The sequence below is a fragment of the Lutjanus erythropterus genome, chromosome 7 (assembly GCF_056507025.1).
Source record: "Lutjanus erythropterus isolate fLutEry1 chromosome 7, fLutEry1.hap2, whole genome shotgun sequence".
NCBI classification, from domain to species: domain Eukaryota; kingdom Metazoa; phylum Chordata; class Actinopteri; order Lutjaniformes; family Lutjanidae; genus Lutjanus; species Lutjanus erythropterus.
In genome coordinates this window covers 5481731-5504035 of record NC_139323.1, presented here as the reverse complement: position 1 = coordinate 5504035, position 22305 = coordinate 5481731, and the positions used below count along the sequence as shown (strand labels likewise).

At 39.9% G+C, this 22305-nt stretch overlaps 1 protein-coding gene across 1 annotated transcript; it reads left to right on the top strand.

Annotated features, from left to right (window-relative positions):
• Positions 1-698: 698 nt before the first annotated feature.
• Positions 699-18829, top strand: LOC146323472 (uncharacterized). The gene is made up of 5 exons (XM_084722113.1): positions 699-2500; positions 9474-9670; positions 12353-12497; positions 14293-14598; positions 18363-18829. Exons 1-5 carry the CDS (start codon positions 899-901, stop codon positions 18519-18521), a joined length of 2409 nt encoding a protein of 802 aa, XP_084578239.1. The 5' UTR covers positions 699-898; the 3' UTR covers positions 18522-18829.
• The last annotated feature ends 3476 nt before the right edge of the window (positions 18830-22305 follow it).

Below are 22305 nucleotides of genomic sequence, written 5' to 3'. Positions count from 1 at the left end.
TTTGTCACTTTGTAGTTTTTTGTGTCTCTGGTTATTTTGTCTTGGTCTTTCTGTTTCTCTTTGTGCTTGTTTTGCCCCTTGCTGGTGTCATTATGCACGTCTTTGTCATCTTTTATGTCACTTTGTAGGTATTGCTGGTACTTTCACTCATTTTAATAGTCATTTTGCATTTCTTTGTGATCATTTTGTGCCTTTTGTAGTCTTTATGTGTCTCTTTGAAGTCAGTTTCTTTGAGTGACATTTTGCAAGTGAAGCCCAGCGGGGCCCCGGGCCAGGTGCCCAGTAATTCATCTGTGCATGCAACACATACATAAACACATAAAAGAGCTATTCACATGTAAATAGGAGAACTATTAAAACAAGCAAAACAAGATGAAACACACACTGTACAAAGATTTCATCACAGCAGTGACTGCATGTCCTCCTCCACCTTTAAATCCCTGTCTTTTTAAAATAGTAATAATAATGATACTGCAGTAAGACCAGTTGAGGTGCTAAAAAGCAAATCTGCCTGAACTCAGCTTGTAGTTGAGAAGCTGGATGTCTGTCGTCTCTTTCCTGGCAGTCAGACAGATCAAACTGATGTTAAAAGTCCAGATCCTGGTGTTTTGTGTGTGTTTGTCTCTGATGATGCTGGAGGTCACACACACACACACACACACTCTGCAGTCCTCTCCTCCTCCTCCTCACACTCTGTTCTGGTCCAATATGCGCTCAGTCCAATACTGCAGCCTGCTGACAGGAGCGCGCTTCCAAATTTACCCTCCCGCTGCGCTCGCGCTTGTACCTTAAAAAAGCGCGTGCACGGCTGAAGGTCACTTAAACACAAAAGGCTTTCAGCGCTGCGGTCCAATATAGCGCATGCGCGCTGCCGGAGGACTGCTTCACAGACCGCAATATGGCGAGAATGCCTGGCAGCGGAGACACGGAGCAGGAGCGGCTGAGCTGCCCGGACAGGAGCCGGGAGGAGGAGGAGGAGACCGAGGAGGAGGAGGATGAAGATGAGATCCAGGAGGTCCAGATCACCGGGGAGGAGGGGGACGAAGAGTCCGACAGAGATGCTGTGGAGCTGGAGTGGGAGTCAGGGAGCACGGTGCTGGACTCCAGCGGCTCCGCGCAGGCGGTCGTTCTGCAGAGTATGGACCGGGGGGAGGAGGAGGGGGAGGCGGACCCCTTCAGCTGCAGCACCCCCGCCGGGCTGGACCCTCACCTGGAGGGGGACCTGCAGCGCTCAGAGCGGAACCGGCTGAGTGAGAACACCCGGCTGGCCACCCGGTACGCAGTCCGGATCTTCAGAGAGTATCTGAGTGAGAAAGCGCAGAGTCCGGACTTTGAAAGTCTGGACAAGGAGGCGCTCTGCTCCGTGCTGCGCTCATTTTACGCGGAGGCGCGCTCCAAGAGCGGCCAGCTCTACAGCAAGTCCTCCCTCATCAGCATCCGGAGCTCCCTGAACCGGTACCTGAACGAGCCGCCCTACTGCCGCACCCTAGACCTCACCAAGGACCCGGAGCTGCGCAGCGCCAACCTGACCCTGGCCGCGGTGATCCGGAGGCTGGAAGAGCAGGGAGCCGGTCCCGTGGTCCAGAAACAAGCCATCACGCGCTCCGACCTGCGGAAACTGTACGAGTCCTCTGTGTTCAATACCGACACCCCGTTCGGACTCCTCAACAAGGTCTGGTTCGAGACCTGCATGTACTTCTGCACGCGGGGCCGTGAGAACCAGCGCGAGCTGGAGGAGGACTCGTTCGGTCTGGCGGTGGATGAAGACGGCCGGAAGTTTGTATACTTCAAAGCTCTGGGACCCTATCACAAGTCCCGCTCCGCCGCGTGGACCAAGAAGCGTCCGGACGCGGACGAGGACACGCTGCCGCGCATGTATGAGACCGGGACGGACCAGTGTCCGTACAACAGCTTCGTTCGGTATGTGTCCAAACGGAACCCGCTGTGCCGCGCGTTCTTCCAGCGACCCCGGGACCACTGCTGCGCGAGCGACGTGACGTGGTTCGAGAACAAAGCCATCGGCAAGAACCTGTTGGGCACGAGGATGCAGATGTTGTCGCGCGCTGCAAAACTCTCCAAGACCTACACCAACCACTGCATCGGCGCCGTCTCCATAGCAACGCTCAACAGCATCGTGGGCGCCGCGGGCTCCAGACACACCACGACGCTGTACGTTGCCTCGGAGACCGTGAACGGCCACACGCAGTCCCACCTGCAGCTCGTCATCCCGTACCTGCGCAGGGTGACGGACAGCGCGGACGTGAAGCCGCCGCGGACACCGACAGCAGCACCGACGGCAAACGCAGCGGCTGTGACGCTGAGCAGAGCCGCTGAGGAGCACCCGGCGGCTCCGCACGCCAAGAAGCAGTGCGTGCGCCCCGGGACACGCGCCGAGTCGCCTGTGGAGCGGAACGAGAGCGAGCCGGTGCCCGCGAGACCCACGGAGACCCAGATCCACCCGCAGCCCGTCGTCCGCTCCCCGGTGTCGGTGTCCACACAGGTAACACGGGTCATGTGACTGTTTATCAGTAAACTGTTGTGTGTGTTAACAGCTCGTGCGTAAAATCCGCCGCAGGCAGAAAAAAGCCGCTCTGTGTCCATCAGCCGCACCGTGTGAGAAACACACTGCAGATACGTCCATTCTAGAGTTACAATGATTAATTGATTAATCCATTATTAAAATAATCAGCAACTATTTTGATAATCGCTTAATGACTTTGAATCTTTCTTTTAAAGAAAAAAAAAAGAAAATTCTCTGATTTCAGCTTCTTAAATGTGAATATTTCCTGGTTTCTTTCCTCCTCTCTGACAGTAAACTGAATATCTTTGAGTTGTGGACAAAACAAGACATTTGAGGACGTCACCTTGGGCTTTCGGAAACACTTATCAACATTTTTCACCATTTTATGGACCAAACAACGAATTCATTAATGGAGAAAATTATCAACAGATTGATGTACAATGAAAATAACTGTTGCAGACACAATTTAAAAAAAATAGATCCAAAAGTGCCTATTTTTCATCTGACAAGATTGTGACAGGATTAGTTAATAGATTAATCCAGAAAATGACCGACAGATTAATAATGGTTAGCTGCAGCCCCGGGCCATTCATACAAACTGTCAAGTTATGGTGTCAGCTTTACATCAGGCAGAGCCATCTTTTAAGGAGGAGGTATTCTTTATAAATAATGTGCACATAGATGTCATACATGACAGTGAACTCATCATCAAAGTCTTGAACAGTGATTGTAATCATGACAAAGATAAAAATAACTTGTAAACTGATGATTCTTTTTAAAGTAACGCTGATATTTGAATTTGTGTGTTAGTTTACCCATGTGTAGTGGCATGGTTGAGTAATAACAGATTACATGTAATCAGATTACATAATCTGATTACAAAAAATAAGTAACTACAATCAGCCCATATCACATTTCAGAAATGTGTAATTTTACAGTTTAAAAAAACATTGTCCATAATTATAATTATATTAAATAATATAATGGATAGTACTATTTTTTTCATGATAACCAAAGTTCTATTAACTAATGAAAATGATGATTTATGAACAAGGTAGGGGGGATGCTTTAAATGTATTCTGATGCAGTTACTAATTACCTGTTAAATGTAATCAGTAATGTAATCCAAGTATCACAATATTAAAGTATTCACATTTAAGAAGCTGAAATCAGAGAATTTTGACTTTTTTTCTTAAAAAAAGACTGACAATGATGAATTGATTATCAAAATACATGAAGTGTAATTCAATAGTTGATTAACAATAGATTAATTGTTGTTGTTGTAGCTACAAGTGTTTTATGTTCGTAATTAAGTTTATTCATTTGGTCAGCTCCCTCCCTTCCTTCCTTCCTTTGCTGTGCGCAATTTACTGATCAATCGATTGATAATTGAAAAAATGGTTAAATTTCCACCCAGTAAAGCATTTTTTCACTAGACGTCATGATAATGAATTGTCAGCTGTGTGTGAACTGTGCATGGTAGGATATTGTTCTTTATTTTAAAATTGTAATCCTACTAATAATTCACATTTTTACTACATATATTTGAAATCAGATTACATCTTTTTTTATCTGTAACTGTAATGGAATGCAGTTTCCTTGTTTTGTATCCAGATTACATAATCCTGTTACACATAATCTGTTACTCTCCAAGATAAACATTTTAAGTAAGTCTCCTCCACGTGGCCTTTCTTGCACAAAACAAACAGCATTCCACATGTGGTAGAATAGTACTCCTGTAGTTTGTGCCAGTACTGTTTCTTTAAGGGTAATTTGTTTTGACCAACCATACTCAAAAAGTGTTTACAGAGAAAAAGAACTCAAATTTCCGCCTGCATCCTTTTTTGTATCAGGTGCAATATATTCAGTGTCTGAATCTGTAGTAATCCAAAAGTATTCAGATTAGATTACTTGAAGAATTCTAAAAAATGCCATGTAATCTGTATTCAGTAAGTGACCACATTCAGAGTAAGGTTTTTACGGTATCTTTAAAGCTGTACTAATGTAAACAGTGAGAGTCAGTTGTATTATGTGAAAAGTGTTGCCTATGGTGACGAAGCCACAGAGAGTCACTCAACCTTGCAAGTTCCTCTCAGCTCTGCAGAGCCTTTCACCGTCATTCAGTTCACTGTTTTGGTTTTTATGCCCTTCAACTTCACTGTTTTGACTCAGTCTCGCAGCTGTGACAAGGTTGGTTTAAAGCAGTCGCTGTTTTCAGTGAGAAAGGCTCTGATAAACTCACTCTACCTACCAGACGACAAACAGCAGGCAGACACAAAAGTTCATAATGGGAGGAGGAGCTGCAGTAGAGTTTGAGGTCTGTGCCCAAACCCGATGGAACCCGATGGGTTTGGGTTGGGTCGGGCCTTGTTGGGTTTGTGCTGCAGTTGTATTTTTTTTTTTCTTCTCCCAAATCGTGTAGTTTCCAATTCCAAGTCCCCCCATGTATTGTCCCTGTCACCTGTCACTGCCAACTCCTACTGTTTTACTGTTTGGTACATAGAGGGAAACTTGTTAAAAAAAAAAGTGTCAGGCTTTAATGAGGTTTGGGTTGAAATATGCTAACCAGGGACGGGTTCAGTATGAATGTATCTGAGGCCTAAGGCATTAATCCACTGCCCTCTATGGGTTATGCATGAGAATGCCAACAATATTGGATGTTTTTACTCCATAATATCTGGCCCAAAAAGATAAAGAAAAACTACTCTGCAGAAAGCAGAACTCACCAATAAATCCCAAGTTGTGCTGGGTTGGCAAACACAACAATTGTGCTCACTCAGCCAGACTTTTGTCAAATCAAGCCACAGACTTGAGTTCTGACCTTCTGAGGCTTACAACTGAACAGAAAACAATAAAGCGCAGGCGAACAGGGTTTAAAGAGAGCAGTTTGGATCAGAATGAAAGAAAATAGTGGAGAAGAGAGCTGAGTGAGAGCCCAGGGGACCTTTGTTCCCAACCTGTCAGGCACTGGCCTCCTACCAGGCTGCCGATTGCTTCTTCCTGAGCTAAATGCGCTGCTTCTCGCCAGGCACCTGGCATGGTAAAGGAGCCTACAAGGCAATCTGGAATATCATATCTGTGTGTCTGACAGGCTGGGCTTGTATTTCTCTGCCTCCTGTCAGGCTTCTGGTATTATCTGGCAGCCCGGAGGCTCTGATTCTAAATCATCAGCACTTCTCAAAAACTTCACCTACTGTCCGGCCTGCCAGCTCACAGGAGGTCACAGGGTGCACTGTGATTGGCTCATTGCAGAGGAAAGATGGAGACACTTGGCTGTCGAACTGTATTGATGGAACATAGTCCTGATAAATATAAGACCTCAAATAAAATTCTATATGAGCAGGGGATATCAAGCTAAGGAAGCTTATTTTCACCTGTGAGAGAGAAAAATATCCTCATGGCAAATCATTATTGAAAAAAATTGAAATTATGAGTTACTTATTATGAGATTTTAAAAAAAGTCATTACAATGAGATTAAAAAAGTCATTATTATGAGATTTAAAAAAGTCATAATTATAAGATTTAAAAAAGAGTCATTTTTATGAGAATAAAGGCCTTAATTCATTATATATATAATTATATATATTTTTTTTAAGTCATAATTATGAGATAAAAAGTCATTATTATATATTATTTTTTCAAGTCATAATTATGAGATAAAAAAGTCATTATTATGTCATAAAAAATTATTATGAGATTTTTAAAAAGTCATAGTTATGAACTAAACAGTTGAAAAAGAACAATGTGTAAACTCAAGACTTAAATATTATCACTTTTAAAGTTGTTCTCATAAAGGCAGTAAACTCATTGCTCCTTTCAGACCCGGTGTGCGTGTTAAATAAGAACAGAGTGAAAACATGCAATTTCCCTGCAAGGGATTAAAAATAAAATGTAAAATACAAATATTGATTCGTGCAGCTTCAAAAGGCAGTGGTGTATTCAGAGATTTATGAGATCAGTGGTGAGGATCCTCCCACACAGCACAACATGTCAGCAGTGAGAAGGAGACTAAAGAGACAAGTCCTCCACATTAATGATGACTAAATATGTTGCTGGTCCACACCCTCTGGAACACTGGTTCCCTGCAAAAATCATAGGGGTTCCCCAAGACTTCCCCACGAAGATTTGCACATTTTCACTAAAATCATATGTATTTTTTGTTCTAAATCAAAAATAGTCAAATCTGTGACCTCTGAGTGTCTGTAATAATGAATCTTTTGGTAAGGATGAGTCTGTATAAGTTACTCTGAGCTTATAAAGAGACATTTATCTGAGGTAAAGGTTCTAAGGTCAATATGTCACAATCAATATATGATTATAGGTTGGTTATATGACAACTTTATTTCCACATTTTAATCTACTGGGGATGATTTTAAAAGGACAAGTGTTCCTGCATGCTATAGTGAAATACACAATAGGTGTTATGGGGTCTAGAGGGTTAAAGGAGGAAAACATATTATTCTAAAAAAAAAAAAGCGATATTTAAAAGAGGTAAAGGTTATAAGGTCAATGTTATGATCAATATATCCAGTTCTGGTTATTGATGATGACTTAAAGTATGTACAACACAAAGCTCAGGACTTTTTCTGTATTTTAATCCACCGGGGATGATTTTAAAATAACAAGCTTTTATCACATCCGATAGTGAGCGGATGGTATGGGGTCCAGAGGGTTCAAAGAAAAAATGTTACGCTTATACTAGAAAAGAGACACTTACCAAAGTACCAAATAATCAGTCAAGTCGCATTACTTTTTTTGAAGGAGTAATAAGCACTTCCAGAGTAATTTTCTTAACACTGCTTGTTTTAGGGAGGAGGTCACCTCAATTTTTTGATGGCACGAAGACCAAATACCAGCAACGCCATCAAATAAAACTATAATGTTAAAACATAATGAACTAAACTACAGGGTTTGGAATGATTATACTTTTGTACTTTTTCCCTAATTTATTAACACTACCTACAGATACTCTGGAAGTCAGTTTGACCTCAGTCTATATAATGACGCTGAGTTTGTATCTCAAAATAATAAGAAACATTATCAAAATAGAGATTGAAAAATAAAGAGAAAGTTTCTCATAAGTTTGAGATACTAACTTATTATTATGAGATATTAAGTCATTATTTTGAGGAAGTTTCTTATTATAATGACTTACTGGATCTTATTTTTTAATCACACTGGTGGTAATGGACTTCTGTAGACAGCAGCGCAATGAAAATACAAGTGTATGTAAAGCAGATGTAGCTGTTCGTCACTGCTGAAAGCAGAGGTGGCAACACTTTACTCAAGCAGAAGTTCTTGTTTCAAAAAAGACTGGTAAAAGTCAACTTCATGACTCAAGTAAAATTGAAGAAGTACAGGCTTTGTATGTACTAAAAGTAGTATAAAAGTAAAAAGTCGTCATCTGAAACACAGTTCTACTATTTCTGTGTAAAGCTGACTGAAGCTCACCTTTTCTCCACCGTTGAGTCTCCTCTATCTGTTTTGTCTCATTATGTAATTTTTATGTTGTTATTTCTTTTACATAGTTTTCAGCTTACTATGTATTTAATGTTGTTTTCGTCTTGTTATGCTTTTTACACAGTTTTTTTGTCTTGTTACATCTTTTATATTGTTTTTGTCTTGTTATATTTTCTTAAGTCATTTTTGTCTTGTTATGTATTTTACATAATTTTCGTCTTGTTATATATTTTTACATCGTTTTTGTATTGTTATGCCTTTTACATCATTTTGGTCTTCTTAAAGCTTAATCCATCCTATTCAGTTTGTTACATCTTTTGCCATTTTTGTCTTGTTATGTCGTATGGGTCTTGTTACATCTTTTACATTGTTTTTGTCTTGTTTCTACATTTTTGTCTTGTGTTGTTTTCTTATGTAATTTTTGGCTTGTTATGTATTTCACATAATTTTCATCTTGTTATATATTGTTACTTCGTTTTCATTTTGTTACTTCGTTTTGGTCTTGTTACATCTTCATACATCTTATTCAGTTTGTTACATCTTTTATGTCATTTTGGTCTTGGTCATTTCTGTCTTGTTACGTCGTATTAGTCTTGTTACACGTTTTGTGTTGTTTTTGCCTTGTTATGTCTTGTTGTTTTCATCTTGTTATGCCTTTTTACACTGATTTCATCTTGCAATAGAACTCAAGTAACAACAAAGTATTTGTACTAAGTTGCTTCCCGTCTCTGCTTAACAGACGCTCCAGTCTGCAGTGTAAACCACAGACTTGTGGAGTAACATCAGGCTTCAAAGAAAGTTTACACCATGTCCAAACTTCTATCCATATTCATGCTCTTTCTGCTGGGAGTCTGCAGCCCAGAGGTTTTCCAGCAGTTCATACCAAGCTCAAAATCAAATCCACCACTGGCCATGTGCACAGCACTTCACTTGATGTTGCCCAGTCAGAATCTCAACAAAAGACAGTAGTGTCTGAAAACTGTTTTGACAGGAAAGAGGCAGAGGAGAAAAGGGCAAAAGCAGCTGGGGCAGAGCAGACGGGGCATCAAGGCCACTTTGGCTGCAGCGCATAGAATTTTTTGAGGGGCATAAGGCCAAAGTGAAGGAGCCCTGCAGGCATGGCCGCCGTGGCCCTGCCCTGGAGGACAGTCTCGAGTGAGAGGCCAGTGTCTGATGCTCTCCTCATATAATTTTGTGCCTCCACCACACTAGTATAATGATGATAAACTATACTGAAACTGTTCACTTATGCAGACCCCACATTTAAATACCAACTGATGTGGGATGATCCAGTCAGTTGTGAGTCTGCTCGAGGCACGCACCAAACATCTCTATGATAAGTTGAATATTTTGTACAGGATGGACTTTATTGGACATTTGTAGTAAATGTCTGACTGGCCTCTTGACATCTGACAACCACACCACTGCTACAGTTTCCTCTAATACTATTATTACTACCATGACTGTGTGTGTGTGTGTTTTGTGTCGCAGGACAGCCGTGGCAGCAGCAGCAGCAGCAGCATGTCGAGTCAGCAGATGGTCTCCGTGTCTCCCGTATCTCCGCTGGGTTCAGCTGGCATCCCCACACCAGCCAAGCTCACCAAAACCAACGCTCCCGTCCACATCGACGTGGGAGGACACATGTACACCAGCAGCCTGGGCACCCTCACAAAGTACCCCGAGTCACGGTGAGAGAAAAAAACAATAAGCAACAAATGCTTAAAATACATTCAACTCCTGAAAACACAGCCAACACCTTGCTTTATATCAAGGTGTTTGGTATGATAGTCAAAGTCATCATAAAGTCATCCGCAAGGGTGGGATGGTTACTTTAACAATGTATTCCAATACAGTTACTAATTACCTGTAAAAATGTCGTCAGTAACATAATACTAATATCACAATACTAGTACTATACTACTATACTTGATTACTTTCCATTACTTGTGGATTACCTCAAGATAAAATATGGTGGACCTGTTTAGCCTAATATAGTGTTTTTAAGGCTGAAATGAATGATTCTTTTTATTAGTGATTATGGGTCAGTTATTTTATGAATTCACAGAAATTGTGAAAAATGTTGATCAAAGGTCAAGATGACGTCCTCAAATGTCTCGTTTTGTCCACAACTCAAAGATATTCAGTTTACTGTCAGAGAGGAGGAAAGAAACCAGAAAATGTTCACATTTAAGCAGCTGAAATCTGAGAATTTTGACTTTTTTTAAAAAAATAAAAAAAAGACTCAAAATGACTAATTGATAACTTAATCCTGTCACAACCTTGTCCTTTGAAAAGTAGGTCCTCAAATGTCTTGTTTTGTCCAACTCCAGTTTACTGTCAGACAAGACTTTTCACTGGCAACTGTAACAGACATTTGTAACTGTACTTTTTGTATCCAGATTATGTAATCCCATTACATGTAATCTGTTACTCCCCCAGCCTGGTGGTCAAAAGAAAAACATTTGAAAAGATTTTTTGCACCAGAATGGAAATTTCAAAGGAGAACATGCTGGCAGATGTGTTGTCAGAGAAGTCAGTATTTCACTTACCATGTTTCCTTAATCTCTGTCGACATGACCTGGTCATTTCATGTACAGTACAGTAAATACATTACATATTTATCCTTTGACATAAAAAAAAAATAAGAGATTCAGTTTCACAGTGAGCCACACAACACTGAAGACCATACCAACTACAGAGGTGGACAAAATGGCAGAAATATCTAATCACTCACTCTGTGTTTTGCCCTGTGAATCATCCATCCGTCCCTGTTAGTGAGCTTCCACTTGCCATCACTGTTTCTCTTTGCTGATGATTCACTGTTCATCTTGACCCCCATGAGCTTTTTCTTTCTTCCTGCACCGACTGATTATGTGGATCACTGTCAGTGCCCTGATGTTGCTTTTAAAACTCAAATATAATAGAGGTGATTGTCAGAGCGCTTCAGTGGCATTCAGCACGTCTGTGACTGATGGTGTAACTGTTTTCATTTAGTACACTAAGTGCTGGTGCTCCATTAACTTAACCACCCCATTGCTTTTCATGTCAATTGCTTCTCAGACTACATTTTTATGCATACTGGCTAACACAAATCTGCGCTCTGACAACATCTTATAAAGTACATTAAAGTATGTCTGTCATAAGAAATAATTCTCGGACATGGGAAGTAGTTAAGTATAAATACTTTGTTACTGTACTCATGTAGATTGTTCAGGTACCTGTACTTTAGTTGAGTATTTTTTTTCAGGCAACCTTTTACTTTTGCTCCCTGCATTTGACCCAAATATTTGTACATTGTACTCCTTACATTTTTAAAATGAAAAGACATAAGACGAAAAAGATGTAAATGACGTAAAAGACATAAGAAGACGAAAATGGTGTGAAAGAAGTAACAAGATGAAAAACAACGTAAAAGTTGTAACAAGACGTCACAAGATGAAAATGGCTTTAAAAAAGTAACAAAACAAAAACAATATTACAAGACAAAAATGATATAACAAGACGATAACAACGTAACAAGACACAACAAAACATAAGACGAAAACAACGTAAAAGTTGTAACAAACCGTAACAGGATGAAAATGGTATAAAGGATGTAAGAAGACAAAAACAATATTACAAGATGAAAATGACAGCAAAATGAAAACATCGTAACAAGATGTAACAAGATGAAAACAACATAAGATGAAAACAATGTAAAAGTTGTAACAAGACAAAAGATGGCGCAAACAAGAAGAAAAAGATGTGACAATACATAACAAGACGTATAATGACGTTAACAAGACATAAAAGTGACAAACACACTGTACACAAGACGAAACTGAAAGAGAGAGCATCTCAACCGTGAAAAGGTGAGGTTCAGCTTAGCTTTGCACAAAAAAACACCAGAGGAAATGTCCTTCACAGGGAGACTTTTTACTTTTGTACTTTGAGTACATTTCAGAGCCTGTACTTTATCCCATTTACTTGAGTAAAGAAGTTGTATCAGTATTTTTGCATTTTTTTTTACACAAGTATCTGTACTTGTACTTGAGTACAGAATGTGTGTACTTTTGCCACCTCTGCATATTCATCCTCTCACAAAAAAAATCTGAATTTATAAGCCATGGGTTTTGCTGCTACAGTCTTACTTGGTCTGGTACGTAGATGTATAATGGAACTAAACTGGGCATTGTCACTGAACCTTGCTTCCAATTTTCCTCAGTCCTACTCACAGCAGCCAATTGAAAATTGGCTAAGTGTACTTTTTTAATATGTTAACAAGGTCTGAACATTCAGCTACTGCAGCACTGTTTAGGACATCTGTGACCAGTAGACTTTACAGCCTCCCCAACATTTGGTTTGGTTATTGTCTTTATTGTCTCCGTCAGGATCGGCCGTCTGTTTGAAGGGACAGAGCCCATAGTGTTGGACAGTCTAAAGCAGCACTACTTCATCGATCGAGACGGCCCCATGTTCCGCTACATACTCAACTTCCTCCGGACCTCCAAACTCCTCATCCCTGATGACTTCAAAGTGAGTGTCTGTAGAGCTTTGATCAGGTACTACCACAGTTTATCACCGCAGTGTGTCTCAACAGTCCCAAATTACAGGGAGGCCAATAAACACATGTACTGTCAAGACTGCCAGAGGAAGAATTTTAACTATTGTCACTTCAGTCTATAGACCACTTACAGAACCTACCCTGAGAACTGCTTAGAGGAAGTTATCGTGGCTGAGAGATGCCCTGTACAGTCACACTTTTGCATACTTCTGTTACATTTTATGGAAGTCGTATGTTCTGTGCATTTCGTGCTCCCAGTGAGTACAGTCGGACCGAGACCAAACACAGCCTCTGAGACAAACAGAGACCGGTTTGTTGACAGGGAACACGGTACCAAGGTGGTTCTCTTGCCCTGTTTGGCTCCTGGCACCCCGGGGCTGAGTCAGCTATAGCTGCATGGCTAACTGAGCAAACAGCAGTTAGCAGTTAGCTGTTTATAGCAAGTGATGTTTGGTACTGTATTTCCTGTCAGTCTCTGAGGTTGTATTGTGTTGGATTAGATACATTTCATCTAATACAACTGGGGGTGTCAAGAGGAGCTGCACAATTGTTTCATTTATTAAACATTTTTTTAAAAGTGCTACCAATTTGATTGAAGTAATTAAACTGCTTCTATTAATTCTAATTTCCTAAATTATATGTAAGTTATTTCACACTCAGCAATTTTATTACATTATACATCATACTGCATTGCTGTGCATTGTGATATTTCAGATGACCAAACCCAAGAAATGATGCTGTTGATGTTGCTGTATCAGGGTTGAAGATTTAGAAATGATTTTGAAAGTTGTGCCTAAATTCAAACATTCTTTCACTGGGCAGTAAACTGTGTGATTAAAATAAACAGTTGTCTTTAAGTAAATCAAAGCTGTGATGTATAATCATAGTTAGGATAATAAACCCATCCTTTATTTGCACTTTATTGCCTCTGCAGTTTAAATCGCCATGACCTCTGTTACAATGGTTGAGGGCTCAGTGGCCAATGACTGTCAAGCATCGCCGTCACCATCCTGGAGTGGTAGTTCATGTTGGCACTAACAGTTAATAGATTAACACCAACACCAACAAAATGTGTTATCTGCATATCTGCATGGCATAATTAACTGGTAATGAGAAAATAATAAAGGATTTATTAACTAAGGTATTGTTCTCGCTTTAAATCTGGTAGCTACAAAAAGCATAGTTAACAGTTAATAAGTGCATAATAAAGCATTCATTAACCTTCATACGGCACTGATTGTGCTTTATATCTAGTAGCTGCAAAAATTATAGCTAATTGCTAATAAATGCATAATAAAAGATTTTTCAACCTTAATAAGATAATGTTCTAGCTTGAGACCTGGTGGTATAGTTAACTGTCAATAAGCACCTAATAAAGCATTTATTAACCTTCATAAGGCACTGATTGCACTTCATATTTGATAGCTGCAAAAAGTATGGCTAATTGCTAATAAATACATAAGAAATGCTTTTTTTAACTTTAATAAGATATTTTTCTAGCTGTAGATCTAGTGGTATAAATAACTGTTAATAAGTGCATAATAAAGCATTTATTAACTTTTATAAGGCATTGTTCTCACTTTATATCTGTTAGCTGCAAAAAGGATAGCTAACTGTTAATAAGAGCAAAATAAAGTGTTTATTAACATTAATAAGACAATGTTTTAACTTTAGCTCTGGTGGTATAGTTAACTGTTAATAAGTGCATAGTTAACTGGTAATGACTGCATAATAAAATGTGTGTGTTTTCTATGTGTGTGTCTGCAGGAGTACTCCCTCCTGTATGAAGAGGCCACTTTCTTCCAGCTGGCTCCTCTGCAGGCTGAGCTGGAGCGTTGGCGGACTGAGCGGGAAAGCGGGGGTGTGTGTGTGGAGTGCGAGTGCGTGGTGATTCATGTAGCTCCGGAGCTGGGCGAGAGGATCAGCGTGAGCGCCCACCGGGCCGTGATCGAGGAGGTTTTCCCCGAGGTCAGAGACGCCATGTCCAATTCCCTGAACACCAGCTGGAACCAGGACTCAACACACATCACTCGTTTCCCGCTCAACGGCTACTGCCACCTCAACTCTGTCCAGGTGCAAAACACACTCACACCCTTCAACACCGCTGTTTGTAAGGGATCAGACAGGAGTGACTGGGCTGTTTTCTCAGGATCAGGTTCTCTGTCAGCATGTTTTAGCACCACTGTCTCTATCTTTTGTGCAGCCTGAGCAGCACTAGCCTGACACTTAGCAGACATGTGTGTTGATTTCAGATGCATCCACCATCCTCTTTGACCACGCTTCCTTTTTTAATAGAATGTGTTTTATTTCTCCAAATGTATTTGAAATCAGGTTGCTTGATGGATTACTAGATTTTTGGAGATGGCATGAGTAACTCTGGTAGACACACCTCGATAAGAGAGCAGATAATCTTGGACAAATAGATTTGTCCTAATATTGACTTGATCTCTTCGGATTTACATTCCTTCACTTTATTTTCTACATTTACATTTAAATAGATCCTTAAATAATTTGACAGATTTTCCTGGAATACAGTATAATCCTCTAGGGCTGAGTTTCTCAAACTTATTACAACACGTACCACCTCAGAAAATAATGAGCTCTCCGAGTACCCCCTAACCGTTTTTGCATCATTTGGTGTGAGCAGGTTTAGTGAACATTTCACCTGCACTTCTTAAGTAGCCACTAGCTCTCCTTCTTAGTTCTCTGTTGTCCTCTTCATTTCCAACACAGCTGCTCAAAATATTCTCCTCCTGAGCCACACTCCTCCTGTTTGGGGCCACAAGTGCAGTGTTTTTGAAGCATTCAAAATTTTTATTATTTTTATTTTACCTCTGCTTATTATCTTGCTATCAGAGTTTAGCCTGTGATGGATGAAGTATACGCACGCTACACAGGCTGTTATTGAAACATTTCAGCAATCTGATTTTTCAATAATTTTCATTAGAATATCTGTAGTATTTTGATAGTATTATTTGTTTTATATACTGGCCTCACACTACAGGAGTTTCAGGCTGATTTTCCTGATATCCACCATCTAAGATTTGAGAGAAATCTGGACCAGACATCGAGTCGGCACCGATGTTCAGATTATCTGGTAATGTGAGCAGTTTACAGATCCAGCCTTCACCCCACCGATTTGCTCTTAGAATTATTATAGAATAATTTCAAACATGTTTGACATTTACAATTTGAGAATGTGGATGAGTACTTTAGCACAGAAGTGAAAGACAGGTGTTGTCAAACAAGAGAAAACTCTAGCCTCTGTGGCTAACATTAACTTGCGTAATACTGTTGACAGACATTAAAATTTGTGCAAAACATGCCAGTGCAATATGGCAGACTCCATGGAGGATAAGATTTGTTCCAGTTCTCAAGAATGGGTGATATAGGTGAATACCAGCGACAACATTGTAAAACATTTGCAGTGTGGTTAGGTTTAAGAAAAGATCATGGTTTGGATGAAAGTACGTATGTATGGAGGTTAATTTACGTTAAGTACAAGTTAAGTAGTAGTAAGTTAAGTGGGTTACATAAGTTAAGCTACGTAGGTAAGTTAAAATAAGCCACAGGACTTTAACAGGGGTCTCCTGGGTGAAAGTCTGGGTGTGTTTGTTTCTCAATGACTTCCTCCTTTGCTCCCATCATAATTACTATGGCCACTAGAGATCGCTTCCCTACAAAGTGTGAATGAGGATCATAATTTGGTGCTTTGGTGCTTCAACCTGTCATTTAAGACAGTTTTGCAAAGTTCATTTTAAGATGAGTTAAAAAAAAAAAAAAGTCACTGTAACCCAGATATTTACCTAATTCATGCAAATCAAGAACCAATATCTCCCACACTTTAATGTCATGTTTTTGTGATGAAAGTGTTGGTCTTTTTTCATCACCCCCTGCATGACACCATCCATCAGTGCATGATGACAAGTGTGTTTTTCTGGACTTATCGGTATCAATACTCAGTCAGAGCCCTTTAATATTCTGAAGATGTTGACAATCAGTCAGTAACATTCTTGGGTGCAGATAAATTGATGGCTGACACATTTCATTACTGTACGTGCGTGTGTGTGTGTGTCTCAGGGGAAATCTCAGTCAGACAGATGCAGTATAGAGGAACAGAGGACTCCTGAGGGCAAACACAGATAATGTCACCGCGAAGGGGAGGGGGAGACAAACTAATGGACTACTTCTGAAGTAGTCGATGTTTCAGCACAGAGAGGCTGAGTGTGGGATGGATTTTACCTAGAGAAAGTGGAGAGTGGTCCTGGGCCCAAGGCCTCTGTCCCAGCTATTGTTAGCAACACTGCTAAAGGAGAAATTTGCAATATATTTACTGTAATAAATAATAAAATGACCATGATGTGTCATCGGAGATCGGGGGAACATGTTAAGTTGATATACTCGCTTCACTTGACATGAGCGCTGCAGTGTCCTTTGAAATTTCCATTCTGGACTGGAGCAACTGTTTTGTACGTCTGTTTCACATTAATCACAGTTCAAATTAAGGCTGAATTTTTGCTGAATAAGTAAGTGTCTGTTTACGAGAAAAATCATTAATAATCTTGTAGAAGACGCAGATGTTTATGACTGTTAAATTGAGCGAAATGTAAATGGAGTTTGGCAGGCAGAGAGGCAGGCAGCCACTTAACTCATCGTCCAGAGTGTGTTATTTCAGAGCAGAGGGCTTTTGTTTTTAGACAGACACTTGACGTATAAACAGCTGATCAGCTTATAGAAGAGGGCTCGTCATCGCTTATTATTGTCAATTTATGAGGTTGCGTACATCCTGAGCTCCTGCTGAGCCCCCGCAGCCAGCCTGTCTCTGCTGTGTCTGTGGAGGGGGGGGGGGACAACTTGCTTCAACCATAGATCATACATTAAACATGATTACAACCTATTTAATATACAGTCTATGGTTCCAACTCACTATTTGGACTGCTGTACTCATTTTTGCACATACAACATATTGCTCCTTTAAGCATGCATACAAAATAACAAGTAAGTCAAAGAGGTACACAATTAATCAATGACTGATTATTCTTCTTTCACACAGAATGTGTAAAACAATCAAAAATGTCTGGTGTAGTTTGGGTCATATACACACTTCCTTTTTTGGAGAAAATGTAGTGATTGAAGCCATTTCACCTGGTTAGAGTGACTGTTTTACGGTTTAAGCTTGTGGCCTTGAAAGTTCAAAGGACCACAACTTAAAGGGATAGTTTGCCCAAACATGAAAATTCAGTCATTATCTACTCACACTCATGCCGATTACGGGTCAGGTTTATTTCTTTAGTCCACAGAGCACTGCTGGAGTTTCACAGGAAAACAGTGTTCCAGAATCTCCCAAACAATGGAAGTGAATGGTGACCAGTTTTCAGACGTAAAAAGCAACTGGAAAAAAAAAACACCATAAAATGCCTCCATACTGGTCGTCTGGTGTAATCCAAGTCTCCTAAGGTTCCGGCATGCCGTGTGCACGCCATCACACTGCACACACCCAGTTCAGACAGTGTGCATGTCTGCATCTGTCTGACTGAGATTTCCCCTGTAAACATGGCTCTAAGCTAAAGATCTACAGTGAAGATTCAAGATAAAAATATGGTGTAAATAATATTTTCTATTCAACTTGGCATACTGGGGCTTTAGGAAACTAATGTGACTAATAAAATAGCTTCAGAGTCTACCAGTGGAAGGCATCAAAGTGGAAACATTTTGAAAAATTGACCCATGAAATGTTGAACAAACTCTATCTATTGTCCAAGCAGGATTCTTGATGTCAGCACTCCATCAGAAAAAAAAAGTCTGACTGCTGTTGTTGGGTCTTTGTGTGACTGCAGGTGTTGGAGCGGTTACAGCAGAGAGGCTTCTGGATCACATGTTCGTGTGGTGGCGGAGTGGACTCTTCTCAGTTCAGTGAATACATTCTACGGAGGGAGGGCCGAGGCGGCCGAAACCCCCCCACCCTCATCAGGATCAAACAGGAACTCGTGGGATGAACTTAAAAGAAATCCCCAATTTTGGCACAAACATCAGCAACAAACTGAGAGCAGCTTCACTTCACCATGAAAGACATTAAAGGGGCAGGTCAGCCCAAAATCAAAAATACACATTTTTCCTCTGGCTTATAGTGCTATTAATCCATCAAGATTTTTTTTGGTGTGAGTTGTAGAGTTTTGGAGATATTAGTTGTAGAGATATCTGCCTTCTCTCCAATATAATTGAACTTAAGGAGGCTTGTGGTAAACTGTTCACAACAAGGTGTGTGGATTAGTTTAAGTAACCAGGTCATGATTTTTGCTGGCTTTGAATTTTTCTCCGCAACCCCACCCACCCCACAAGCCGAGCGCTATTTAGTCCCATTACACCGGAGAGAAGGCAGACATTCCTATGGCTGATAAACTCTACAACTCACAACAAAACAATCTAGATGGATTACTAGCACTACAGGGGAAAAACATGTATTTTTGAGTTTTGTGGGGAACTGTTCCTTTAACAAGCTAGTTAGTGTATCTCTTTTGACACTTTACTTGCAGTTGCCACATTCATTTCAGACAGTATTATCATTACAGTAAAAAACAGATCAATCAGTGCAGAGATTGATAGGGGATAATGGGAAATGTGATCTTAATTTGGAGATACTCCCACATAAGTATTTCTATTGATATGAAATTGAAGCTAGTACTTAGGGGTGGATACAATCGTTTATCATGGTACATGTCATTTTATATTGTGATATAGTATATTTACAGGAAATTCAACTGAGAGTCCTGTGATAGCTAACATAACTAGACGCTAATGTCTGTTTTTGGCTAATCCATTGAATTAAATACCTAAAAAAAAAAAAAGGTACTTCATCACATTGATGCAAAAATTTTGTAAATAGAAAACGGCCATAAAACAGTCCTGCTCAGTGATTTCTAATATTGCCTATACTGGCTTTATACCCCCAGAGATATTAAAGGGAGAGCTGCTCCAAGTATGAACAGTATGAACAGCTGACACACTTCTGTTGTTTAATGGGATTCATACTGTTCTTATTGCTCAACCCTACAATCAGTCATCTCCACCACGGTCTCACAAGATGTACATGCTGAGGCTGATAAATGTGCCATATCCACATACTGTCTGCAGTGCATGGACTTTCACATCATGCTGATATTTTCTGAATGGTGCAATGAATGGGAACTGGATGGCTGCAAGTCTATTATTTAACCATACCGATTTTAAAGTGAAAACCGCATTCTCATACATTTTGTTATGTATGTGGAAGAATTCACTCTCAAGATACCATTTTGTTCTTTTGTGAATTAAAAAACCTTGACAGATTTATACTGATATTGGATTTCTCTGAAACTGTCCACCGAAGATAAAAGATCACAGTCACTCATTCTTTCAAGCACCAGTGTGTTGGATTTAATTGCAAACACTTCTTCTCACCTGTGCTTTCCTAGTATGTAGGAGAACCTGTGATGGTTGTGAAAAAATGTAAAAGGCCATAGCTAGAGCCAGTGTTTGGTTTGTCCATTTTGGGCTACTGTAGAAACACGGTGGTGCAACATGGGGGCTTCTGAGGAAGAGGACCTGCTGCCTCTGCAGATATAAAGGGCTCATTCTAAGGAAACGAAAACACGAATACTCTTATTTTCAGGTGATTATACACCAGCACTGCCACTACGTATACGCGCATCATGCACCGCGTCTGAGGAGGCACCAAAAGAGCCTAATCATGGACGTGGGAAGTATTATAAAAACCATCATTTACTAAAAATTGTGATGCAGACTTGCGACAGAGAGAGACAAGTGAGGGAACAGCGTGTGATCTAGAGACATAAATCACAAGTTTTCTTGATTCGATTATATGAATTCTTTGGACAGCAATATGACATTTGCTGATATCACAAAATCTGCCACGATCCAATCTTGATTTCATTTAATTCATGGACACACAATCTTTATGAGTCAATATCATACGTCCCTTTACATTTATGTCTCACAAAAGGCAACTAAATTATGATTCCACAATTTTATGACTGAACTCTTCCAGACATTTGTGACAGACATGCCATGGGACTTTCAAAATTAAGGCATATTTTAAAGATGACAGTATAGTTTGCTGTGTTCACTTTGCATCGATCATACTGGATGGTTTAACACTGAATCGATATTTAAATCCAAATTAATGCACCATTACACCCCTAGTGTGAATATGGATAGAAGTGTGAACATGATAAAAAAAAATTCATCATGAAGCCTCATGTTTGTCTATAATTCTGTGGTTTATCAGTGTAGTGTATGAACTATACTGCAGACTGGAGTCTCAGTTAACAGTGAGAAACAGATCTGCATTATATGCTCGTTTTCTCTATGAAATGTCTCTATGGAAGCACATTTCTGCCAGTGTGAAGAAAAAAAAGAAGATCCTGTAAGTCATTATAATGAGAAACTTTATTAAAATGCCTTAATATCTCAAAAGAATGAGAAACTTTCTCAAATAATGACTTGCACACTAAGCCATTATTCTGATACTAGCTCACTATTTCAAGATACTAAAATCATTAGTTTGTGACAAGCAAGTCATTAAGGAATTATGCTTAGGCCACACAAATGGCCAGCAGCAGCCCTATTATACACTACAGAAAACATACTTATGAAGATTGTGTTCCATTTCAGCCATATTCTTCCTGTAGATCCCCCTCAATCTTACACACTGGACATTTAAAGGTAGACATACTGTCTTTGTTGTATTTTTGGCATTTGAACAAAGATACTTTCATTTTTTGGAAGACAATAACAAATTACATAATTTAGTGGACATGTACATTTTTCATGAGCTGGTTCCACTGTAGTGGCTCAGCATCTCCTTGATAAAGACAGCTCACTCCAAAATCAAAAATACACATTCCCCCTCTGGTCTGTCATGCTACTTAGATTCATCTAGATTGTTTTGGGGTGAGTTGCAGAGTTTTTCTCCAATAAAATGGAACTAGATGGCACTAGTCCTGTGGTGATACAATTGCCAAAACAATGAAAAACTCAAACAGTAATGTCTTTTTCTGTAAATCATAACCTGGTTACTCAGGATAATCCACAGATCTTGTTGTGAGCAGTTTCATGTAGGAACTACTTTCTCTCTGTTGTAGAATCTTTTGGAATTACTTTAGAATCTACCTGAACTGGTTCTGAATTTTTCAAGTGCGTTTTTTGGTATGATCTATGAGCACCACGAGCCAAGTGCCACTTAGTGCCACTTAGTCCCATTATATTGGAGAAAAGGCAGAAATCTCTACAGATGATATCTCCAAAACTGCAACTCACACAAAAACATCTAGGTGGATAAACAGCACTGCAGGCCAGGGGTAAAAAAAATCTGTAGTTTTAATTTTCTCTATCGGCTGCACATCAACAGCACAAACTACTTTAGCCTTTCAGACATGAATCAGAGGTCTACAAATACTGTACTGAAAACAATCTTTATCCAGCCAAGGTGACTGGTTGTAATGTACTGTATATGATGTACATGTTCACTGCAACTGTGTATAAGTTTTACTGTATAAATTATGAGGTATGAGCCTTTTTTGCATGTGCTGTTGCATTGTTTTGTAATATTTGCAAAGACCATCGGTTACTTTTACCTGGAGCAACTAAGACAGGTTTGCATTTGGTAAAATGTAGAGCACAAGCTGAGAGTTCCCTGTCAAAAAGGGACCTCTTATTCATGTCAGCCTTAATCTTATTTTTGGCATGCGATATCTTTATCATAGATGCACAATGTCTGTCTCC